General features: G+C 72.3%; 2 protein-coding genes across 3 annotated transcripts; both read right to left on the reverse strand.

Moving 5' to 3' along the window:
- Positions 1 to 817: 817 nt before the first annotated feature.
- On the reverse strand, positions 818 to 2,896 carry ATG101 (autophagy related 101). Of its 2 annotated transcripts, none has more exons than XM_082332353.1 (3): positions 2,856 to 2,896; positions 1,911 to 2,199; positions 818 to 1,778 (listed from the first exon to the last, which is right to left on the reverse strand). In XM_082332353.1, exons 1-3 carry the CDS (start codon positions 2,870 to 2,872, stop codon positions 1,374 to 1,376), a joined length of 711 nt encoding a protein of 236 aa, XP_082188479.1. In that variant the 5' UTR covers positions 2,873 to 2,896; the 3' UTR covers positions 818 to 1,373. The 2 variants fall into 2 exon arrangements, with proteins under 2 accessions (XP_082188479.1, XP_082188480.1); XM_082332354.1 differs by lacking the exon at positions 2,856 to 2,896 and adding an exon at positions 2,677 to 2,733.
- Positions 2,897 to 5,568: 2,672 nt separating this feature from the next.
- NR4A1 (nuclear receptor subfamily 4 group A member 1) lies at positions 5,569 to 10,526 on the reverse strand. The gene is made up of 7 exons (XM_082332573.1): positions 10,465 to 10,526; positions 7,466 to 8,274; positions 7,096 to 7,225; positions 6,829 to 6,980; positions 6,553 to 6,755; positions 6,288 to 6,466; positions 5,569 to 6,191 (listed from the first exon to the last, which is right to left on the reverse strand). The coding sequence occupies exons 2-7, from the start codon at positions 8,270 to 8,272 to the stop codon at positions 5,935 to 5,937; spliced, it is 1,728 nt and encodes a 575-aa protein (XP_082188699.1). The 5' UTR covers positions 8,273 to 8,274; positions 10,465 to 10,526; the 3' UTR covers positions 5,569 to 5,934.
- Between the last annotated feature and the right edge of the window lie 2,534 nt (positions 10,527 to 13,060).

Genomic DNA, 13,060 nt, shown 5'->3' on the forward strand with positions numbered 1-13,060 from the left:
CTGGCCCCGTTGCCTTTTAATCCATCTGTACAAGCCGGGGACGCTGCGGCCCCCAGCGCCATCCTGCTCCGTCCCCAAGCGCCATCGAAGATGCTGCGGGCAAAGACACTGCTGTCTGTCCATCCGTCCATCCGTCCGTCCATCTGCCGGGCTCGGGCTGGTCCCTACGCCCCCTCGGTGGTCTCCTCGGCCTCGCGGGACAGCCGCTGCTCCCCCTGCGCCGGGGCTGCCGCTAGACTCTCCGCCTGCAGCAGCAGGTTGCAGCCGAGGAAGAAGACGGCGAAGGCGACGGCGAGGCAGAGCACCAGGACGACGGCGATTTGGGCGGCCTCGGCCACCCACACGTCCCCCCAGGCACTGGCCTGCGCGCTGGCGTTCATCTCTTCCTCCTCCTCCTCTTCCTCCCGGGAGCAGAGTGCGGGTGCGCGGGGCGGTGGTGGGTCGGCGACAGACGGGGAGGGTTTAAGTGATGTCAGGGCCCGTCTTAGCCGCCCGCGCGGCCCCCCTCGCTCTGCTGAGGCTGGTGCCCGCTGGCTGCTCCCCCCGGGTGCTGTGGAGGGGTGCAGAGTCCTGCACGGAACGGGGATCGCCCCATCCCCTCCCCTGGGTGCGCCTGGGGGGGCAGCGGGGGCTCAGGGTGTCGCTCCCAGGGGGTGGGCAGCACCCACCCGCCCGGGGACGTCAGCCCCCCATCCCGCTCCCCACGGCGGCTGCTGAGCCCCCGGGCACGGGGACGCGGTGGGGTCCCCCAGCTCAGCCTCGGCGCCTGCTTCCCCTCAGCCCGTAGTGGGGAGCCAGGAGGTGACGAGACTCCACGTGAAAGGAGAAATACTTTATTTTGCCCCCGAGGAGGCAGCGAGCTCGTCTCCGGGCCCCGCAGGGAAGCGGCTCGGTCCCAGGAACAGGGTGCCACCAGGGGGGACAGGCGGTGACGGGGGACGAGGCTGGTGCTGGCCACGGCGCGCAGAGCGAGCTGGAGAGCGGCCGCAGGCAGGGCTGGATGCCGTTCAGATGCCGTCCCCGCTCCGTGCTGATCCCCCGCATCGCTCTGCCGGGCCACGGGCCCGGCGCCGAGCCGGTGCCAGTGCCACGCGTGCCGACCAGGCCGACCGGCAGCTCCCGCCCCGAGGACTCACCACCCCTCAGCCAACCTGGGAGCCACCGAGCCGGTTCTCCAGGACGGGCGAGTGCCCTGCAGTGCAAACCAACCAGCAGCACCCCCCAATTAAGGGCCAGGCCGAGTCCAGCTCCCTGCAGAGGCTTTTTGGAGGCGGAGAGGAAGGATCCAAGCAGAGACGCTGTCCCAAAGAGCCAGGGGCTGTGCCGGAGAGGTGCCACCGCGCGGGGTGAACCTGCCTTGGTGGCACCCGGCCCTACAGAGCCAGCGTGTCCTTGATGAGCCGGCGCATGGTGGTGGTGACCGAGGTGCCCAGGGAGTCCGTGATCTGGTAGGAGATCTTGTACAGGTAGGGCTGCACGTCCTTCAGGCTAGTGTCAAAGACGTTGTCCACCTCCGACTGGGTGGGCATCTTGGGCAGGTACTCGTGGCGGTTCATCACCTCCACGATGTTGATGATCTTCTCGCAGAGCTTCTCGCCCACCTTCTCCCGGCAGATCTGCCGCTCCTGCTCGTTAGCCAGGTTCACCACGTTCACCTTGATGGTCCACAGCTCCCAGGGGATGCACTCATCCGAGAAGGGCCAGCGCGACTTCTTCTTCTGGTAGAACTCCAGGGAGATCTGCCCCATCCCGTCGCTGCCCGAGTTGCGCAGCGCATCCTGCCGAGAGCACGTGGCTCCGCTCAGGGGGGGCCAGGGACTGACCTTCCCCTCGCAGGCGAGGACACGGCACAGCCCGCAGGTTTTTAAGCTCCCGCTTTCAGCCCTGCCGGGTCCCGTGGGGGTCCTTACCTTGAACTCCCCGACGGCCTTGCGGAGGGCCCGGTCCAGCTCCTCGGAGGAGACACGGACGTAGGCGAAGTCGATGAAGTCACAGTCCACGTCCTGGGTGCCCACGGTGCCGATGGAGTAGGTGCCCTCCTTCTTGTAGTGGAACTTGCCGGTGCTGCGGTGCAGCAGGACGGTGTGGAGCACCGCCAGCATGGCCTCCTCCACCTGCCGACCCTCCACCGACACCTCCAGCACCTCCGCGCGGCAGTTCATGGCGGGGGCGGCTCCGGGGCGGGCGCGACGGCGGGTCCTGGGGGGAAAGAAGGGTGTTGGGGGGGGTTAGTTGTGCCCCTGCTTGGGCAGCAGCCCCGGGTAACAGCCCCTCTACCAACCCCCTTTACCCACGCTCTGGGGACCCTGCTGTCCCTGCGTGTGCCCTCTCCACCCCACGGGGACCCACGTATCCTGCTCTGGCTCCCTCACACCCCACAGGCACCCAGGCATCCCGGTCCGGCCCCCCCCCACCTCGCAGGGGCCCAGGGCTCCCGGTCGAGGCCCCCCGCGACCCCCAGCCACCTTCACCCACGGTCCCGGTCCCCTCACCCTCTCCCGGGGCCCCCATCCCCTCAGCCCCACGGCTCCGGCCCATTCAGCCTCTCCCGGGGCCCCGGCCTCCCTCACCCCCGGGGCCCCTTTCCCCTCTCCCGGGCCCCGGCCCCCCTCACCCCCGGTCCCCTCAGCCTCTCCGGGGCCCCGCTCCCCTCTCCCGGGGCCCGGCCCCCCTCACCCCCGGGGCCCCGCTCCCCTCTCCCGGGGCCCGGCCCCCCTCACCCCCGGGGCCCCGCTCCCCTCTCCCGGGGCCCGGCCCCCCTCACCCCCGGGGCCCCGCTCCCCTCTCCCGGGGCCCGGCCCCCCTCACCCCCGGGGCCCCGCTCCCCTCTCCCGGGGCCCGGCCCCCGCACTCACCGCCCGGGCCCGACCATCTGACCGCGGGGAGGAGGGAAGTGGAGCGATCCATCCGCATAGGGGGGGATGGGACACACCACCTACGGATGTGGCGGCGCCTCCCGCCGCAGCAGCCGTGTTTCCTCACTATACGCCTCTTGTCGTTAACGCTCTGCCCTTCAATGCCGTTTCCCGGCCGCGGTGCGGCCCTGGGGGCGGAATCGCCGTCCCCGTTCCTCGGCTCTCCCCCCCCCACGCTTGGTTCGGTCCGGGAGCGGGCGCCACAGAGCTGGACGGCGCAGAGCGGCTCATTTCCTCGGGGCGCTGCCGGGCGCACAGCGCCCCCTGGGCTGCAGGCTCCGCGGCGGTACTGCGGCGGGGCTGGGGTCCGGTGGCCCCGGTGACCCCCGCAGGGCCATGGCCCGGGCCGGGGGGGGCACGGCAACAGGGGACAACGGGGGGACCTACGTGGGGACACAGGACACGGGCAGGGGCCAGGGGGCCACGGGGCCACGGGGGACACCAATATGGGGACATGGGGAAAGCAGGGACACGAGGACATGGGGCCACGGGGGACAAGGGGACATAAGGAAAGGGGGGACATATGGACAGAAGGGACAGGGGGACACGGGGATAGGGGGGCACGGGGCACAGGGACACAGGGGATACTGGAGACAGGGACATGGGGGGCGGGGGGACACAGGGACAGGGGGATGGATGGACATGTGGACATGGGGGACAGGGAGATGGATGGACATGGGGACATGGAGGACATGGGAATGGATGGACATGGGGGACACCAATATGGGGACATGAAGAAGGCAGAGACACAAGCACATGGGACCACAGGGGCATGGGGGACACGGGGACAAAAGGAAAGGGGGGACATGGGGACATACGGACACAAGGGACAGGGGGACACGGGGATATGGGGACACAGGGCACAGGGACACAGCGGATACTGGAGAGAGGGACATGGAGGGCGGGGACACACAGGGACAGGGGGATGGATGGACACAGGGACATGGGGGACATGGGAATGGATGGACGCGGGGACATAGGGGACAGGGGGACATGGGGGACACAGGGACAGGGAGATGGATGGACAAAGGGACATGGGGGACAGGGGGACATGGGACCGGATGGGCACGGGGGACACAGGGGCATGGGGACACGGGGATCTGGGGCACTGGCACCAGGCTGCCCACGCCGCCGTGGGGCCACGTGTCCCGGTGTAAATAACAGGGAGGGCTGTGGCTGTGGCATGTCACCGGGCGGAGGGCCGGGCACACGCCGTGACACATGTGCCTGTGCCGTGCAGCCCCGGGGCAACCGGCGTGGCTGGAGCTGGCCCCCGGGCTATTTTTACCTGGCCCTGCTGGCACCATCGTCCCCGTCCCTCCTGCAGCAGCCCCTGCCAAGGGGCTGGGGACAGGGACAGGGTTGGGGACAAGGTGGGCAGAGGCCAGCCCTGTGCCGTGGGGAGGGGACAGGGACCCGCCACCCCGCTCTGACCCGGCCGGTGGCCTCGGGGTGCCGGGGGCTGCCCTCCCTGGTGGCTTTGGGGTGTGGGTCGGCACCGGGATGGACGTTGGGACAGGCAGCTGCTGATCTGTGGCACGGCACAGCATGGCACGGCACAGCCATTCCTGCCCCACGGCATGGCCATTCCTGCCCCATGGCACAGCACGGCCATTCCTGCCCCACGGCACGGCCATTCCTGCCCCATGGCACAGCACGGCCGTTCCTGCCCCATGGCATGGCCGTTCCTGCCCCATGGCACAGCACGGCCATTCCTGCCCCACAGCACGGCCGTTCCTGCCCCATGGCACAGCACGGCCGTTCCTGCCCCACGGCACGGCCATTTCTGTCCCATGGCACAGCACGGCCGTTCCTGCCCCATGGCACGGCCGTTCCTGCCCCATGGCAGAGCACAGCCATTCCTGCCCCACGGCACGGCCGTTCTTGCCCCATGGCACAGCACGGCCATTTCTGTCCCATGGCACGTCCACTCCCGCCCCACGGCCGGAGCAGAGCCATGCCGTGCCATGCCGGTGGCCCACCCCGTCCCCGCGGCTCCCCTGGCCCCCCGCAGACCGACCCCCCGGCCGTGGCACCGCCGTGCGTCAGCGCTGTCCCCACGGCGGGGGCGGGGGGGACAGAGGGGCCCTTGTTGTGCGCCGCCGCGGGGCCCCCCCAGCCCAGCGCCTCAATGTGGCCCTTGTTCGGCACCGGCCCTTGGTGTCCCCGTTAACATTTGCTCCGGGGCCAGGCTGTCCCCAGCAGGAAGAAGGGGACAAGCGGGGGGACTGCGCCAGCCCGGCGTCCCCCGCCACGCACCGGGACCCCCAACCCTGTCCCCAGCCCCCTGAGACCCGGGCTGGCACGGGGACCCCCAACGCCGCGTCCCCCCCGCCCCGGCCAGGGCTGGCCCTGCCAATGGCCGCGGCCCCGGGGACACGGGAGGGGGGGACCCGGTCACGCTTCCCGGTTATTTTGGGGAGGATAAATCAGGCGGGTGACAGGTGCGGGGCCGCGGCAGCCGCCGCCGCAGGGGTGAGTGACGGTTCAAGGGCAGCGGCGTGGGCAACGTGCGGCTCCGGCGCCCCGGCTGTCCCCACCCCGGCTGTCCCCAGCCCTGGCACTCTGCCACCCCCCCTCCAAATCACCGTATATTAAATATAGATGATATTAGCAGGGGGGACGCACAAGAGATACAGCCCCTTTCGGTGGCTCTCGATGTACGTACAAGTTTATATACAGAAAATGGCCAAAAGAGGGAAAAAAAAAAAAAAAAAAAAAAAGAAAAAAAATATATAAAGGGGAGGGGGACGAGGCTGGGGGGCCGGAGCCCCCTCCCCGTCCCGCGCTCCCCGCTCTGTACAGGATCCGGCCGCTCGCTATTTACAACGGGGGCATTTTTACAGGGGAGAAGGGGAGCGCCGTGCCGGCGATGCCCCCCCCGGGGGGGAAAGGCACCGGGGCTGCTGTGCGTCTGCGTCCGGCGCCGTGAAGGCACATGGGGGACCCGGGCGTCCCCGGGGCTGATCCAGGCGTCCCCGGGGGCTCGGGGGCTGGCAGCAGCCCCCCCGCCGGGGGCTCAGAAGGGCAGCGTGTCCATGAAGATCTTGTCGACGATGGGCGGTGGTGGCACCAGGTCCTCCAGCTTCAGGTAGAAGATGCGCTGGAGGCCCTGGGTGCAGAGGCTGCGCAGCTCGGGCAGTTTGCCCAGCAGCTTGGAGAGGCAGCCGGGGCGGCCCGGCTCGGCCCCCGCCGCCGCCACGTGGTCCTTGAGGCAGCCCACGATGCGGTTCTGCAGCTCCTCCACCCGCTTCGGCTCCTTCAGCCCATGGCGGTCTAGGTGGGGGGGACACGGAGGCGTGAGGCCAGGGTGACGGCCGCAGGGTGGGGAAGGGGACAGTGGCGGGGTGGGGACCGGTGGGGGGGTCTCACCTGTGATGATGACGAGGGCGGCGAGGCAGGAGAAGGAGGGGATGTCGACGCTCATGCGGTGCAGGCTCTGGGAGAACTCGAGGATGGCGTCGATCCACTCGCCGAAGCCCCGCACGCACTGCAGGCGGTGCAGCACCACCCCGTTGCAGAAGATGAGTTTCCCTTCCTCCGGCTTGGAGCTGTGGGCACAACCACGCGTCACCCCCCCGGCACGGCCCCGGGCTCCCCGCCGTGCCGTGCCATGCCGCGCCGTGCCGGGGCTCACCGGTACGCCAGGCGCAGGATGAAGAGCTCGAGGAAGGCTGACTCCAGCAGCAGGTCCTGGTCCTCCTTGGGCAGCTCAGCAAAGCCCTGGATCTTCTCAGCCCACTTGCGGATGACGTCCATGGAGCCGGTGAGCAGGTCGTAAAACTGCTGCACGTCCACCGAATCCTCCTTCTCGAACTGGCACGGCGCCGAATCCTGGAACTGCCGCGGGGACGGGGTCAGGATCCGGCCCTGGCGCGGGCCCGGGGAGGGCGCGGGGTGGTACTGGCCCTACCTTGGAGTAGTCGAGCTTGGTGGCACTGGGGACGGAGTCGATGTGCGCCCGCACCAGGGAGGTGATGAGGCTGACGGGGGACGTGTCCGGCGGCTGCTTGGGCTTGGAGGGCAGCCGGCCCCGCCGCCCCTTCAGGCTGTCGGTCCGGACCACTGCGGCGAGGGACGTGCAATGAGTGTGTCTGTCCTCAGCGCAGCCAGGTGGGCCGCGGAGCGGGGCCCCCCACTCCTGCTGGGCCCCCCCCACCCCAGGACGGGGTCCCGGTACCTTCTTTGACCATGCCGACGGCCAGGCACTTCTGGAAGCGGCAGAACTGGCAGCGGTTCCTCCGCCGCTTGTCTACGGGGCAGTCCTTGTTGGCCAGGCAGATGTACTTGGCGTTCTTCTGCACCGTGCGCTGCGGGCGGGGAAGGAGCAGCCCAAGCTCAGCCTGGGGCGCCGAGCCACCGAACAAAAGCCCTTCTGTCCTCCCCTGCCTCCCTCTCCAGCCCGGCATCCGGCTCCGCATCCGTGGGGAGGGCTCCCGGGGCCACGCTCCCTGCCCTGCCCCTCCCCGGGGTGACCCGCAGCATCCTCCCGCTGCTGCAAAGCACTGTGGGAACATCCCGCGGCGGGGCCGGCGGGGGGGTCCCCTTACCTTGAAGAAGCCCTTGCAGCCCTCGCAGGTGCGCACGCCGTAGTGCTGGCAGGAGGCGTTGTCCCCGCAGACGGCGCAGCGGCCCTCGCCGGCCCCGGGGCTGCGAGCCTTGGTGGGGGCCAGCGCCGGCCCCTCCAGCAGCGGCGAGGCGGGGGCCAGGGGCAGCCCGGCGAAGCCCCCGGGGGAGCCCTGGGCCAGGGCGAAGGCGTCCGTGTCCAGCAGCCGCGGGTCCAGGCGGGGCGAGGGGCCCGGCTGCCCCTTCAGGGTCCCGGGGGACCCGCCGGGGCTGGGTGCCGGGGGGCCGAAGGCGAAGAAGGGGGGCTGCGACCCACCGCCCTTGGCCGGCTCAGCCCAGGGCCTCCCGCCCTCGTAGTTCGGCGGGGTCGAGTACGCCCCGAAGGAGCTTTCCCAGCCCGGAGCCTGGGGCGGCTGGAAGCCCGGCGTGGCGGGCGAGGGGACGGAGCAGGGGCTGCCGTAACAGTCCGAGCCGCTGGAGGAGAGGGTCTCGTCCGGCTGCCCGCCAAAGGTGCCGGGGTAGCAGCCGTACACCTGGAAGTCCTCCAGCTTGAAGGCAGCGGCGGTGGCGGTGGGCTGGCTGCCGGCCGGCAGCTGGTAGAGGAAGGCGTCGAACTCACCGGCGTAGCCCTCCATGAAGGTGCTGAAGCTGGGCAGGGCGGGGGCGGCCGCCAGGTCCGCGCCGGCCACCTCCATGGGGAAGCGGCCGCCCTCGGGGCTGAGCAGCTCGGCCGGGCAGCGCTCGCAGGGGCCGGCGCCCGCCGTGCCGTACTGCGCCTGGATGCAGGGCATCTCTGCGGAGAGAGCGGGGCGTCAAGGGGGACCAGGCCGCCGCACCCACCCCCGGCGGCCCCTCCGTCCCGGGCGGGGGATGGAGACGGGGTGAAAAGCGCGGGGGCTTCCCCAGGATCCCCCTCGCAGGCAGCCGGGGCCGGAGCTGGACCCCCGGAGCCGCTGGCTGTCCGGTGGCGGCCGCTGCCGTCCCCGGGAAAGGTCACACCGCAGCCAATGGGCACAAAGGACGTTCCCCAAAACGCTGGCTTAGCAAAGCTGCCGAAAGGGAAGGAGGGAGGAATGCGGCCGGCAGATTCCCGAGCCCCGGGCTGGCCGGGGAAAGCCAGAGCCGGGGCTGAACCAGGGCTCGAGGGTCCGACTCCCCCCCCCACCCGTTTCGAAGCCTTTCGGAAAAGCAAACGCAGCCGGACGCGCCGGCTGCGGCGGGAAAGAGGAGCCCACCCCCGGCCCCGCAGCCCCCCGGCACCGCGGCACGGATCCGGCCCCACGTAAGACGTAACAGGAGTCCCGGGTCCAGCTGAAAGCCAAGCCAGGAGTGACCCCGATGGCAAGACGATAATGTAATTCATCTTGCAGACCTTTAAAGGTCACGCTGCGCCTGGCCCCCGGCTGCCGCAGCCCCGGCACGGCACCGCTGCCAGCTCACCCGCCGGCCCCCGGCTTCCCCCAGCCAAGTCCGGGCAGCTTTCACCGGCGCCCAGAAAGCCGATACGCGCCCGGGGAGCCAGGTTTAAAAATACCCAGCGTGGGTCCAGCCCTGGCACCCACGGGGTGGCACCGGTCCCCAGCCCGCTCCCAGTGCCCCAGTAGGGTTAGTGCTCGTCCGCCGGGGACCAGGGCTGTGCCGGGCTCTGACGGTGGGTTCAGAGGGGACAGTGACTCCGCGGCTGCCTCCTGTCCCCCCAGACGGCCGGAGGCACGAGGCCGCGCTGGGGCCATGGCAGCAGGGGACACCGGCTCTGCCAGTGGCAGCTTTCCTCGCCTGCATGCAAATCCCGGCTGCAAATCCCCGGCCGGGCTATGCAAAGCCTCGTCCCTCCCTGCGGCCCGCCGCGGGGTTTGCCTGGCAGCAGCGGGCAGCGCCCGGCGCGGTCGCCGCTTCCTTATTCAAACGCTTTTGCCTTGGCCGGCCGGCGATGTTTGGGGTCCCCCCTGCCACGAACCCCCCGTGCGACCAGGCACAAATTCCCGCAGCGGCCCCCGCGCTGCCCACGGCCCGGGCAGGAATTGCAGATTCCTCGTTTGGGAGTGCAGGCAGCTGCCTGTGCCCAGGCCTGGAGGTCGCTGCCCGCGCAGGCTGGTGGCAGCCCCTGGCACCGGGCCCTGGGCCGCGGGTGGGCGAGAGCAGCCGGCAGCGGCGGTGGGGGGTAACGCTGCCCACCTCCCTGCCGGCACCTGCCGCCTCGCCCTGCCAAAACGCAGCCGCTGCCAGGCCAGCCCGGTCCCTGCCACCGGCACCCACGACTCTGCCGGTGGCACCGGGGATCACCGGGACTCACGGACACGCGAGCCCCAGCTCCCCTCAGTGCCACTGGGACGCTCGATCCCATGCACTTTGCAGGACGCCTGCCGCCCTGAGCTCCCGGTGCTACCGGGACACCCGACCCGGCTCCCCCGCTGCCACCGGGACGCCTGATCCCATGCACTTTGCAGGACGCCTGGTGCAACTCGCCGCCGGTAGCACCGGGACACCCGATCTGGCTCCCCCGGTGCCACCGGGACGCCCAAACCGGCTTCCCCGGGTGCCACCGGGACGCCCGACCCCATGCACTTTGCAGGACGCCCGCTGCAACTCGCCGCCGGTAGCAGCGGGACACCCGAGCCGGCTCCTCCCGGTGCCACCGGGATGCCCAAACCGGGTCCCCCCGGTGCCGCCCGACCCTATGCATTTTGCAGGACGCCCGCCGCAACTCGCCGCCGGCAGCACCGGGACACTCGACCCGGTTCTCCCTGGTACCACCGGGACACCCGCCGCTCCGAGCTCCCGGTGCTCCGGGGACACCCGACCCGGCTCCCCCCGGTGCCACCGGGACGCCCGACCCCACGCCCTTTGCAGGACGCCCGCCGCCCCGAGCCCCCGGTGCCACCGGGACGCCGAACCCCCGCTCTCCCGCCGGTGCCACCCGACCCCGAGCGCACCCCCCGTCCCCGCCGCCCCCGGGACGTCCCGCCCCCGCTGCCCCCCGTACCCGGGTGCCGGCGCGGCGGGGCTCCGGCTCCGGTTCCCGCTCCGCCGCCGCCGCTGCGCGGGCTCCGCCGGGCTCCGGCCCCGCCACTACTTTCTCTTAAGCGCTCGGTGACGCGCGGGGCGGCGCGCGGGCCCGTGACGCACGGCGGCGCCGTAGAAGGCGCGGGGGGGGGGCGGTTCCGGCGGGGGCGCGGCCGTGACGCACGCGGGGTTCCATTGACGCAACCGCGGCGCCCGCGCTAAAAATACCCGCGCGGCCCCGGCTAAAAATAGCCCGGGCGCCCCCCGCCCCCCCCCCTTCCCGGGGCTCCCGGGGCCGCCGGCGGGGGGGGGGGGGGCGCGGGGGGGAGGGAGGCCCCGGTCCCGGTCCCGGTCCCGGTGTCTGCACCGGTGTCCCCGGGGCCGGTGTCCTCGGTGCCCCCATCCTCGGTTCCCCTTCGGTGCCGGTATCCGCGGTGTCCCCTCGCCGCTGGTACCCCGGTGCCCCCATCCCCGGTGCCCCCATCCCCGGTGCCCCCATCCCCGGTCCCCCCTCGGTGCCGGTATCTCCGGTGCCGGTATCCCCGGTGTCCTCTCGGCGCCCCCATCTCCGGTGCCGTTATCCCCGGTGCTCCGTCGGTGCCCCCCATCCCCGGTACCCCCACCCCCGGTGCCGATATCTCCGGTGCCGTTATCCTCGGCGCTCCCTCGGTACCCCCCACCCCCGGTACCCCCATCCCCGGTGCCCCCACCCCCGGTGCCCCCATCCCCCGTACCCCCATCCTCGGTGCCCCCACCCCCGGTGCCCCCCTCAGTGCCGGCACCCCCCGGTGCCGTTATCCCCGGTGCTCTCCCGTCTCCCCGCTGCCGGTATCTTCGGTGCTCAGCACCCCCGCTGCCGGTACCTGCCGGTCTCCTCCCGCTCGGTACCCGGGGAGGCCAACCCCGGGCCGGGGGGGACGCGGGGTGGCAGCCCCCCGGCGGGACCCCCGCGCCCCCCCCCGCCCGGTCCCGGCGGGGAGACCCTGGCCGGGGCGATGGAAAGAGCGGCGGCCGCTGGCGGGCGCCCAGCGCCGGGAACAGCGCCCGCGGGCTGGAAAGATGAGCTCAGCCCGAGCGGGGCCGGGCCGGGCCGGCGGCAGGGCGAGGGGCGGGCGGGGACGCGGGACCCCCGGGGCCCGCCGGGACCCGCTGCCGGGGGGACCGGGGGTCTCGGGGGGCCCGGCCGCCGTGCCCGCTCCCCTCTCCCCGGTCGGGCAGCCCGGGCAGTGTCCCCCGCCCCCGTCAGTGCCCCCCCGTTAGTGCCACCAGCGATGTCCCCCCGTTAGTGCCCCCCCGTTAGTGCCACCAGCGATGTCCCCCCCGTTAGTGCCCCCCCGTTAGTGCCACCTCCGTTAGTGCCACCAGCAATGTCCCCCCCGTTAGTGCCCCCCCGTTAGTGCCACCAGCAATGTCCCCCCCGTTAGTGCCCCCCCGTTAGTGCAACCCCCGTTAGTGCCACCAGCAATGTCCCCCCCGTTAGTGCCACCAGCGATGTCCCCCCCGTTAGTGCCCCCCCGTTAGTGCCACCAGCGATGTCCCCCCATTAGTGCCACCCCTCCTTAGTGCCCCCCCGTTAGTGCCACCAGCGATGTCCCCCCATTAGTGCCACCCCTCCTTAGTGCCCCCCCGTTAGTGCCACCAGCAATGTCCCCCCCGTTAGTGCCATCAGCAATGTCCCCCCCCGTTAGTGGCCCCCCCTTAGTGCCCCCCCGTTAGTGCCACCCCAGCAATGTCCCCCCCGTTAGTGCCACCCCCGTTAGTGCCACCCCCGTTAGTGCCCCCCCGTTAGTGCCCCCCCGTTAGTGCCACCCCCGTTAGTGCCCCCCCGTTAGTGCCCCCCCAGCAGTGTCCCCCCCGTTAGTGCCAGCCCTTTGCAACGCCCCCGGCGCTGCCCCCGGCGGTGCCCCCGCAGCGGCAGAGCCCCCGGGGGGTGCGTGTCGGGCACCGGCCCATCCCCGGGGCGGCGGGGCGGCCCGGCGGGGCCCGGGCCCGGGGGGGGGAGCTGCCGGGACCCTGCCCGGTCTCACGGCCCCCCCCCGGGAGCGGGGGGGCCGGGGGTAGCGGGGGTAGCGGGGGTACCGGGGGTGACGGCCCGGGGCCGGGCGCCGCCGCCTCCTCCCGCCGCCCGTTACCTCGCTCCGGCCCCGGCCCCGGCCCCGCCGCCGCGCGCCGCCCGCCCCAGGCGGGGGCCCCGTGACGTCACACCTGGCCGCTGACGTCCCCGGGATCCCGCGGCATCACCGGAGCCGCCCCCGCGGGGATCCCCCGGGCTCGGCCGGGACCTGCCGGGGTCCCCGCACCCCGCGCGGCCGGTACCGGGGCTCGGCCCGGGGCTGCGGCCGCTGCAACCCGGGGGGCGCAGGCGGTGCCAGCCCGGGGCTTCGGCCAGGAGCCCCCGGGGCAGGGGGGCCCGGAGCTGTCGAGGGTCCGGAGCCGTTGGGGGGGGTCCCGGGAGCCATTGGGGGGGTCCCGGAGCCGTTGGGGGTCCCAGAGCCATTGGGGGGTCCCGGAGCCATTGGGGGTCCCGGAGCCGTTGGGGGGTCCCGGAGCCATTGGGGGGTCCTGGAGCCGTTCGG

This window comes from Platalea leucorodia (assembly GCF_965183815.1).
Source record: "Platalea leucorodia genome assembly, chromosome: 23".
Taxonomy (NCBI): Eukaryota; Metazoa; Chordata; class Aves; order Pelecaniformes; family Threskiornithidae; genus Platalea; species Platalea leucorodia.